The sequence below is a fragment of the Leguminivora glycinivorella genome, chromosome 2, assembly GCF_023078275.1.
Source record: "Leguminivora glycinivorella isolate SPB_JAAS2020 chromosome 2, LegGlyc_1.1, whole genome shotgun sequence".
Taxonomy (NCBI): domain Eukaryota; kingdom Metazoa; phylum Arthropoda; class Insecta; order Lepidoptera; family Tortricidae; genus Leguminivora; species Leguminivora glycinivorella.
This window is the reverse complement of record NC_062972.1, coordinates 3,749,401-3,761,335: the sequence shown is the minus strand read 5'-3', so window position 1 is coordinate 3,761,335 and position 11,935 is coordinate 3,749,401. Positions and strand designations below refer to the sequence as shown.

The following is an 11,935-nucleotide window of genomic DNA, read 5'->3' as shown; positions in this document are numbered from 1 at the left end:
CGAAGAAGAAAGAAAAAGGCCCAGGAGAAAAAAACAAAGGCAACTCGAAAGCTAAAATTTATGGTCAAACCCGGGTGCGATCCTCTAATATGTAGGAAAAAATGTACTAGTCATTTCACTGATGCCATGCGACAATATATTAACAAGACATATTGGAATTTGGGTTTTAGTCAAAGAAGAGAATTTATGAAAAAAGTTTGCATTGCAACAAAACGTAGAAATGCCACAATAAGAAAAATGTCAGTTAAATACTTTTTCGAAAATGAAAATTCAACTCTCACCCCTGTATGTAAAGAGTTCTTCCTAACAACATTGGGTTTCAATAAAAGTAATGACTCAGTACTGTATAGAAATGTATTTGCGAAAGTCTTTTACGATGGAAGAGGAAGGCATGAGAGGAAGAGTGAACATACAATTCCAATAGAAGATCATATAAAAAGCTTTAATCCTACAGTTTCTAAGTTGCCTGGCTATGCAAAAAATAAGTTATGTCTGCCAAAAAACATTACTATTAAGACTATGCATGCTGACTTTATGGAAAAACATCCAAGTAGACTAGTATCCTATGAAAGTTATAGAAAGAAAGTTAAAGCTATGAATATTTCTTTCACTGACTAGTAGTGTATTTTTTTTAGATTAAGCTAGAAATTTATATAATTTATTTTTTCTTTTTCTTGTATTCTATATTAAGTAGTGTTTTAATTATTTTTTTATGCATACCTTAATCGAAGAAAATTAAACGCACAACTGAAGTAAACTCAATATGGTCAAATGCGTCAAAACTTTTACTTACTTATAACTTTTGCGTACCTATTAGTATTAGTTAGACGTCTATATCAGACTGCCATTCTTGTGTGTACCGCTTATAAAAAAAAAGACGAAGTCACATTTGTTAAAAGCAGCTAACTTATAATATAATTATGTCAGCTTTAATATTTCCCCTGCACTAAATTCAAACATAGAAGGAGGACGATGATTGTATAATCTCTATGGTTCTATGTGGAACAGAGCTTAAATGCGGTATCAAAAAGTTACTTACTTTTTTATTATCTTTTGAGACATGTAACATGATACCACAAAACACGTTAAATTTTTTTGGTTACAGATGATGATGAGCCGAAATTTATAAACCTAACAAACGGCAAGAGACTGCTCATGTACAACGGTTACACGTTCCACAAGATTAACGATAAGAACTTCCGCACTGGCGCCCGCTGGCGGTGCTCCAGCAAGAAGAAGGGGTGCAACTCCTTCGTGCTTGTCAGCTTCGATGACTCAGTCATCCTCAAGATCAGCCCCTACCACAACCACGAAAGGCCTCACTACTCTATGATTTCCAACGGCGTGTATGTCAGATGTTGAAGCTAAATAGGTTTTCAAAACTGTCTGGAACGATACTCGTATTCTTCTTCTTATCATGTAAAGGGATCATAAGTTATAAACTAAATAATATTTTGCCAATATCTTGCCACCTCCAACCCTCGGGGGGTAGCTTTTATAAGGTCTTCTGCAGTGCACTTAGCTGGACACAGAGAAGGGTTGCATTATCGTCAGCTTTGATGACTTGGTGATCCCCATGATCAGCTACTCTATCATTTCCTACGGCCTCTATGTCAGATGCTGAAGTTAATTGACACTATATTTGTATTAAAATATGAAGACTGCAAGAAGAAGGGTTCCAACTCTTTCGTGCTATGATGCTATCGGCTTTGATGTCCTCGTCATCCTCAATAGCATGGTTGCGGAAAGGCTCACTAGGTACACTGATGTCCAAGCGCGTATGTCAGAGGCTGAAGTTAGGTTAGGTATTTTTTAAAGACTGTTTGTTACAATACTCCTGTTATGTAAGTTTTGATTTTGGATACCAATGTCAAATGGTGTCAGTCACTGTTTTGAGCATGAGCTTGTTAGCTAAAAAGTAAAATATTAATTTAACTAATTATAAGATCAAACTAAAAATCCAAAAGAATCTTGAAATTCTTTGTAATGTATGATAATTGCGTCCATATTTATAATGTTGTTTGATTTGTAAATCGTTAAAGATCGGGCTCCAACGATATCGTTTACTAGTTGTAGGTTGACTTGGGCCGAAGCCTGAATAATTCCCCGCTATTTTTATTTAAATACGATATCATAATATGCACTTATAATTTGACAAATTGATTGAATGATGATCTGATACTGTTTTTTTGCTTATTTCTTCATATGGCAGAGTATAGAAATAAGTTATCAATAATTTTTTTACACATAACTTTTAACATCAACTTATTTGTATTTAAATTATGATTATCAATTAAAAATACAATACATTGTAGTGATTTTTATTATTTTTGCGACAATTTTTCGTCCCTCGTTAGTCAACATAATGTGCTGTGCCAGCATTTCGAATACCAATGTCACCAGAATGAAAAATTTCCCGTTATATTACTCCACTGGATGCATTTTGTTTTACAATAATATGACCAGCTAAAAGTTGATATCATTTTAATTCCAATCTCTTTTGATATTGGCCAGTCTGGTCACCAGAACCATTTATTAAGCGCTTAGGTAGCTCCTCATAAATAGAGACGACGCGGACTAGGCCCCGCGGCCCCAGGGTTTCAACACCAAACGCCGGAAATATGTACGCCGTGCCGAGGGTGACGTAAATACGTTTGAGTTGAGGTCTTCAGCCCAGGAAGTTTCGTTCTGTGGATTAGCATTGCTAGCTAGCGGGGCACTACGACTAGCCTTTTGGGCACCCTTACGTAACGATTAAGACGGGTATAGTTTTTATTTCTATTTCTAAGTTTACTATTAGATGTGTTTTTATTATGTTATAATTATAGTTTACGTTATTTAATACATTTTGTCCTAGTATAACGTTTAAGGGCGTTATATGTAAAGGTAGATTATGAAAAAGAAGATATATATTTACAAGTTTATTTACATATGATAAGAGAAAACAGAAATAAAAGTCAGAGGGACGTGGGAAAGAAACTGAGCTAAACGGTAGGAAATTCCGCGAAACAAAGCCTTAAGGTTTCACTTCCCTGAGCAGATGTTAGTTGATAGTAGGCCGGGGACGACGCGTCGAACGTAGGTTGTCCCGGGCTTGTCGGAAGAAGGAACAGCGTGAAGAGGAAGAATAGTTGCAGGAAGATCTTGTAGAGCAGCGTTCCGGACTCGAGCGGCGAGTAGAGGGTAAGTGCCTCGAGTCCGGAGAGGAAGGGTAGCAGCCTCGAACCCGGAGGAAGAGCCCTAAGAATATTTAGGCGTTAGGATAGTCACAATAGGTTTGTGACTACCACACCCGGCCCACCAAAGTCAGGAAGTGACCCATCAGTATAACTTTGGTGTTCACGGATGTAGTATCCAAACAAGAAGGTGTGGTAGAACTGAGATATAAAAGAAAGGAAGGGACACAGGATATAAAGAACTTACAACTAGATTATATACAAAATTTACAACACTTACCCGAACCGGGGAAACGTATAGCACACAAACTATATTATATGTAGTGTAGATAGAAGAGCTTAGTGAAAAATATAGGTAAAAATTTAGATATATAGCGTAACCGATCTGGACTCAAGGCCCACCGGCGATATTCTGGCGTTTTCCTGAATCATCTCTAGAACGAATAAAAATTTTGAATTTGGAATCGTCAAATCGGCCAGCACCAAACGCAAAATACAAAAAAGGTTGGAGTAAAAAGAAACCGTTACACTAGCAAATGAAAAAAAAAACATCATATTATTATAATTTGTGAAGTAAGCAATTTGCGCATTCGTATACTCGGGACAGTCATACCGTATTAGAGTTAGAGGCGGTTCTAGTCATAAGACCTAATCCTCAGCTAATAATATACTAAGAGATGCATACGCGTAAAGTATACATTATCTTATGGATACGTATTGGCGGCAACTGCATACGTAATTTTCTCTTCACCGACGAGATGGACTAAAAAGGAGATAACGTAGTATAATATTATTTACAGCCCAAATGATCACCATGGTCTCCGGAAAAGAGTGCCTTTACTACGAAGGATACACGTTCTTAGAATAGAATAGAATAGAATAGAAATATTTATTTGCATGAATACGTTACAATAAGATCTTATAAGTAAAATATTTAGTCACAGTATCCCGTCGACATAACATCAACATGCAAATTATTTACAGTTTGTACATGAAGGTACGAGTACTAATTAACTAACTATGAGCATGCAATCATTATACAATTAAAAAAAAAATATATATAAAAATGACAGTAAAGTAGAATTAGGATAGTCAATGAATGAAAAGTAATAATTATAAACTAGGGTATTATTCCAGAATTGTCAAAAGCTAAAGCAATAAAATAATTTATGTCAACACCAAATCAGCAATCCTCATTACATTCCAAATAATCCTTAACTGAGTAAAAACAGTGTCCAAGTAGCCACTCAGTCAATTTTATCCTTAACTCATTTCCGTTTAACATTCTTAAATATTTAGGGAGGTTGTTAAAAATTACAATACACATGTTAAATGCATTTCTCTTATATACATCAGAGTTGCATGCTGGTTGGTAAAGAAGATGTTGGTATTGAGCCCGGAGTTGTCTTGTAAACATTACTTCACGCTTTGTAAAATAATCCGGGTGGTTAATTGTAAACAGACTCACTTTCAAAATATACATGCAAGCTAGTGGGAGAATGTGAAACTTTTGGAATAGAGGTTTGCATGGGGCATCAAATTTAGCGCCAGCCAATGCTCGTACACAAGCTTTCTGGAGTATAAAAGCCCTCTGAACTTCCACAGAGTTACCCCACAATAATAGGCCGTAATTCAGAGTAGAGGAAACGTATCCGTGGTAAGCTGTTATTGCGGCTTGTGCGGAAACTGTATGTGTTAGATTTTTGAGGGCAAATACAAATCGCGCTAGTTTAGAGCACACTGCGTCGACATGGTGTTTCCAGTTTAAATTTTCATCAATTGTCAAACCTAAGAATTTTGCACTATGAGATTCTACAATTGGAACATTATTCAGACTAATAGCAAGATTTGCAGTTAAATTTGAATTGTGATGGTGAAATTGTGTAAACAAAGTCTTATTAACATTAATATGGAGGTAATTACACTCTGACCATGAATTAACATCTGCCAATGCTTTATTTATGTCCGCTTCGTAATTATTTATATCACTTCCCTTCACTATTAAAGTAGTGTCGTCTGCAAAAATGACGCATCTTTGCGATGTTGATAGTGGAAGATCATTTATATACAATAAAAATAATAAAGGGCCCAAATTACTCCCTTGTGGTACCCCTGTTCCATTAACCCGATACACAGATCTAAACTTTTTCTTTAGAAGGTTGTTCTCTTCTGTGACCATTCTCGTAATTTCCGTACACTGTGCTCGGTCAGTTAAATAACTTTTCATCCAATCCAAAACATTACCCCTGATACCATGATATTCAAGCTTGTAAAGGAGTTTCGAGTGATTGACGCAGTCAAAGGCTTTGCTCATATCGAGATAAATACATGCTACAGGTAATTTCTCATTAATAGTCTGTGTTATGTCCTTGATAAATTCAAAGCAAGCTAGTTCAGTTGACCGTTCTTTTCGAAATCCAAATTGGTCTGGTGATAGAATTTTATTTAATTCCAAGTATTCAGATAGTCTCACAAACATAGCCTTCTCAATGACCTTTGAGATGACAGGAACCAAAGTAATAGGCCTATAATTATTTGGATCTTTTTTGTCGCCTTTCTTAAAAAGTGGCTTAACAATAGACATCTTTAATTGTTTAGGAAAAATGCCCTGGATAAATGAAAGATTAATTAAGTGCGCCATGGGACGGCATAAATATATAGCATTATTTTTAAGTAAAATTGTTGAAATGTCATCATAGCCACAAGACTTGCTGCTTTTCAATTGCATAATCAGTTTAAATACCTCTTGGTCATCAACAGGCCTCAGAAACATAGAGTTAGCACGATTATTACAGCAATTCATTTTATTATGTTGGCCATTCAAGGAGACATGTTTTTTAATTATATCTATGAAAAAATCATTGAAAATATTACAGATGTCTTGGGGATCATTGAATGTCAAATTATTGTAGGTCAAAGAATTAATATCATTGTCATGGTCACTATACGAACTACTATTATTAATCAAATTCCACGTGGCTTTACACTTATTTTTATTTGATTGTATGTACTGACTATTACGCAACTGCTGTGATTTTTTAATACATTTTTTTAAAATGCGGCTATAGCGTTTCAATTGGATTTTGTTAAGTTTGTGATTTCTGCCTTTGTACCTACACATAATATGTAACTTGCGTTTTACAAAACAGGATTTTTTGATCCCTTTAGTAAGCCAGTTTAAATTTCTACGTCGGTTGCTTACTCGTACTTTTATTAATGGGAAGCAGAGATTAAAAAAGAGGCACAGCAAATCATAGAATATTGTAAAAGAGTCCTGCGCATCACTTACACTTAGCACATCCGAGAATGACAAGGCAGCAAGGCACTCTTTGAACTTACATATGTTGTCACTGCTGTAATCTCTTCTGTACTCAAACCAGGTAATAAACGACTTAGCTTTTTTAACACTGAAAGTCAGAAATTGAGCAGTGTCATGGTCAGATAAGTAGAGACTGCGAGTAAACGCTTCTACTTGTTTCATGTTCGTAGCTATCTGATCGAGACATGCATTGAGTCTAGTCGGTGTGTTTATATGCAGTTCAAAACCACCACTTAATAAGATATCCCTAAGATCTTTTGCAAACAATGTGTCCTTTAAGATGTCTATGTTCCAGTCGCCACATAATACCTTCATTGTCAGAGATCTCCTGTAGCATTATTTGTACTAAATCTAGTTTATTCAACAATCCTCCAATGTTTTGGTGCATTATTTTAAATGTGTGTGTTTCCGGGTGATATGTTGTTTTATTATTCACGAAAAAACTCTGATGATCTATGAGGAGAGCTCTGGCATGCATATGGGCTTGAAGAATGCAATGACCTGATATTATCAGTCTGAATATTTTTTATAAGATTTGCAATGTCATGAAAAATCTCTCTCATGCCTCGGCTATTAACCCTACCCGAATTAAACTTGAACATACTATAGTCATAATTAAGATTGCGATTGCTGTCAAGCAGATATGCATATTCGTGTTCGCAGTTGTCGGTATACAGTAAATGGTTAAATGTTTCTAGTCTCATGTTATACATACTGCAATAATGATTTAGTTTATACGTTGGGTAACAAAGAATAACATTTGTATGGTGAAGGCGCTCTAATCTTTTCCGTATGTTAAGTATTAAATCAACATAATTTTTTGTAACTTTAAAATCTTCCTCCCCTATGAAAATTATACAATAATCTTGCTTTGTGTAGTCCACCAGTTTATTCTGTATGTTGTTTAGTAGGTAAGAAGTCCCAGCGCTCGGGTACAAGTAGTGACATAAATCAAAATTTTCACTTAATTTGAATTCAGCGAGTTTAGTTATTCGATTGTATACATTAGTACTTAAAATGCAAATTTTATTTTTCTTTGGAGCTATATCACCTTGATTCGTATCTGTGGCGCCATCTAGTGGAGAACACGTAGAGCTTGCTGCTTTTCCCAGTTTCGCCGTTTGCTTCAGACTCTTCGAAGATACGACGTTCCCCGTTTGTGACTTCGGCGATACCTCCGTGGCAGAGGGGATAGGAGCAGTCTTCGTGGTTGGCGTTGGTGATTGCAGTCGATCATCGTTTTTTATATTATCGTCATTCGAGTTTAAGTTGTTATTACTGTAATCATGATCAACATCACTATCATTAAGGGTAAGATTTAGTTTTGATTTTACTAAGCGCTTCTTACGTTTTTTGCTAGACGACGTTTTACCATTAGATTGACAAATGTGAGTCAATTTATTAATTTTATTAGAATATGCGTCGATGGTGGATTTTAAAGATGAATTTTCCAACAAGAGGTTTTCAATTTCCTGTTCAGCGCTTTTTAGTTTTTCTTCTAGTTCTGTCATTTTCATATTCATATTTTTTAGTTTCTCAGAATTACTTTCCAGGACGTCATCGGGACAGCTTTTATTTAGGTTTGCTTGACTATCGGATAAGTTTGCCAAAGAATAAGATGATTGCGGGCTACATAATGTGCTTTCCATGGAAGTATGCGTTTCCTCTTCACTATGGATTGTAGTACTGTCTGAAATGTTTGAGTGACTCAAGATAGGTGAATTATTGATATCGGGTAATATTATCGTAGTGGGTAAAATATTCGCCGTTGTTAAATTGTCCGTAGATGCTAAACTTTCCTCAGTAGGTAACAAATCTGCAATAGGTTGCGTGTCTCCAGTAGATGACATGTTTGAAGTGGAGCGTGTCTCAGCATCCTCGGCATGTGAGGGCGAGGGTCTCGTACAGGCCATCGTCGTTTTTGAGGTACACGGTTTATTTATTTCTGATGAAGTGCTTCCAAGTTTTGGCGCCAGTTTAGTATTATTTCGGGATATACATTTTTTCCTAACTGTAACATTTGATTGTATAGGTGATGCTAAACATGCCTTACATTTCCATTTTTTTCTTGAATCTGGGGTCTTTATACGATGAAGCTTTTCTGAGTGTCCTGCGCAATCAAACTCATACCTATTCTGACAAAGTGAGCAAAGCAAAGTGTTTTTTATGTCAACCCACTGTTTACACTTGAAGCATTGCACGCATTCTGCAGCTTTACGACCGCTGTTTGCCAGTTTACTTTTTCCTTGTTCGGACATTTTTTGGACTACAAATAAATAATTTAATCAATAAAAGCAATTAAAGGCAGTAGTGTCATCTAGCGATCTTTGCGTGAACTACGTACTTTCCTTATAGCTATCCACATAAACAATAATTGCAAGTGCAGTAACCGAACGCAGCTTAACTTGATTTCTCATGTGTCAACATTGCGAAAAGTGACAGCTTCTGTTATTTGACAGTTGTCAGCTGAGTGTCCAATCAAGTGTTGTGAATCTGCGTATTTAGCTCAAAATATCCCGTTAGAATCCATTTGAAAAGGCGTTTGTTATTCAAAATCAAAATAGTAACTGTTTAGTAATTCAATTTCTCACCGTATATGTGATTTTGTGCGTTCTTCTTGCTGTTTTGTTGGATGTATCATGAAGAGAGTGACTTGGCGCACAATATGTACACAGGTTGGTTAATGTAATGTAGTTTTATTAGTCGTATTTAATTAAAATCTCTATAAGGTCCACTTGTTGCTGTTTACATGGCAAAGAGTGTAATTACCTCCATATTAATGTTAATAAGACTTTGTTTACACAATTTCACCATCACAATTCAAATTTAACTGCAAATCTTGCTATTAGTCTGAATAATGTTCCAATTGTAGAATCTCATAGTGCAAAATTCTTAGGTTTGACAATTGATGAAAATTTAAACTGGAAACACCATGTCGACGCAGTGTGCTCTAAACTAGCGCGATTTGTATTTGCCCTCAAAAATCTAACACATACAGTTTCCGCACAAGCCGCAATAACAGCTTACCACGGATACGTTTCCTCTACTCTGAATTACGGCCTATTATTGTGGGGTAACTCTGTGGAAGTTCAGAGGGCTTTTATACTCCAGAAAGCTTGTGTACGAGCATTGGCTGGCGCTAAATTTGATGCCCCATGCAAACCTCTATTCCAAAAGTTTCACATTCTCCCACTAGCTTGCATGTATATTTTGAAAGTGAGTCTGTTTACAATTAACCACCCGGATTATTTTACAAAAAAATAGCTCACTTCCATTTGTTTGCGTGGAACTTTAAGACGTGCATCGAGATGCACCGCGGGTTTGGCGAGCTAGATGTTTCCAATTTAGTTGGATAATCCTACAGGCGTGGAAGCTAGCTTTCAGCTTGCACATTCAGGAGTGTTTCTGATCTCATACAATATTTCTACCATGTGGTGGGTGATGAAAACTGGAAGAACTCAATCGGTCCAGTTTTTCAATTTGATTTCTAAGTGGCCTTACATAGGTTGACACGGAGATATCCTAACGAATATTTTATTTTTATTTATGTGATAACCTGTTTCAATGACGATAATAGGAATAGATTTTAGCGCTTAGTCTGCATAGCATATCGTGCACTCGAACTATAATGGGTGAGATGCATAGAAACTAAGTGACATCCACGCCAGTTAATAATACAATCTGAAACCCGCAACAGGGCATCACATCAATAGTTTTATTTTTATTTCAGGTTCAATGCATTTATTCAATTTAAAGTATAAAATGGGTACAAATTAACCTAAAAATAAAATGAAATTAAATCTAAAAACCTAAATAACTCTAAAACTAAAAAACTTACATCGAGTATAAAACAAAAAAAAAGAAAGAAAACCTACTGGAAGAGGCCTCCCGCGCAACCCCTGGTGCAAAGGTGCCCATTACACTCGCCGCGTTACCGCGTTGAATGGCAATGGACAGCCTTTGCAAAAGGAATGACCCTGAGCGCGGGTCTAGGCCTCTTTCCCGTAAGCGGCGCCCCAATTCACGGAGGAAGACTTTTGCCTCCGCGCACCAGCAACCGGACGTCTCTACAGCTACCGGGACGAACAGGTAGTTGGTGAGCGCCGAGTACTTTTGCCGCTTTTGTAGGGCTGCTAACTCGGCGGCTGCGCCCGCCGTCCTGATGGTACGTGCGAGGTGCGAGGGGGCAAAAGTGCTTACACACATTCACATCAATTGAATTATGTATTATGACTTTGATACAGGTGTATTCCCGAAAGCTATTTATGTAGAATTATTCGCTCGATATAAGGATAAAGCTCTTTGACGATGTTGACGTTGTTTCGCAGGTGTTTCACGCGACATTTTGCCCAAATCCTGACACTGACGCAGTAATAACATCGCGCCGTTTTGGTGACGGAATTTCGCAAGGCCACAGTCAAATAACTTCTCACGCTTAACAGTACTGTAACTTATAGCTCAGAATCGTATTGAAGAGGAGTGGAATGCCCTGCCTGAGTCTGTGTTCCCACATGAGTACAATCCAGGTCTCTTTAAAGCAAGAGTAAATAGGTATCTCATAGGTAAGCGTGCTCCACCGTAGACCGCATCATCACTTACCATCAGGGTGTGATCGTGGTCAAACGTCTACCTATTCATACTAAAAAAAAAAAGATTAATTTATAATAATTCGTATATTTTGTTCAAATAACATATCGTAAATTTAGTTTAAAGTGTTTATGCAGTGAGAAGTGAAGTACAAAGGCGAATCTTATCCCTTTGACGGATATCTTCCAGCTAACTTTTGAGTGAATCGTTAAAAATCCTACCCTTTCTAAAATATGCGTCGACAGTGACCTTGTCACAGCCCGATGTGAGTGTTTGGTCAAACCTTCTGAATTTTCTTTTACATCATAGTCAAAATACTGAACTGCCGTTTATACTCGTACTGTGTCAAATCAACTTGAGGCAGATCCCAGAAATCACAGGGTTTTACGGTACTGCCATCCCTGATGGCGTGGCGCTAAAGAGATTTCATTTAAGCAATCAGCTCACGTAACACTAGAAAAGACTTGTGAAAGTAGCATTGCAGAGTATATTATATTATATGTATTTAATAAAGACATTTTCGAATTGCATCGATTGCCATATAAGTTAGATTTCACGAAACAAACGAACAAGTTTCTTCAAATTGAATTAATAAAGCGAAATCGACTTTGACTGAAAACATACCTTTTCTCAGACGACTTAAGCTCAACTGTATTTATTTATCTGATTTAAGTAACTAAGTATTTTTCCGTTTCATATAGTTTGATATATTTTTATCAAGGAAAAAGTAGTGATTACAAACAGACCAAACAGTTTATGTTTAAGAAGTTGTTATTTACTGCCTTTTTGGCTTACAGCCAAAAAATTATCTAAGAAATCCCACAAATTAATCGACACTACTTAAAAACACATA

General features: G+C 36.5%; 1 protein-coding gene across 1 annotated transcript in view; it reads right to left on the bottom strand.

Moving 5' to 3' along the window:
• Positions 1 to 1,495: 1,495 nt before the first annotated feature.
• Positions 1,496 to 11,935, bottom strand: part of LOC125234912 — a 40,351-nt gene continuing 29,911 nt past the window's right edge. Inside the window, exons 3-5 of the mRNA XM_048141334.1 lie at positions 7,547 to 7,670; positions 3,029 to 3,240; positions 1,496 to 1,620 (exon numbers count right to left, since the gene is read on the bottom strand). Coding sequence (XP_047997291.1) covers positions 1,496 to 1,620; positions 3,029 to 3,240; positions 7,547 to 7,670 — 461 coding nt within the window. The remainder of the gene's footprint in view (positions 1,621 to 3,028; positions 3,241 to 7,546; positions 7,671 to 11,935) is intronic.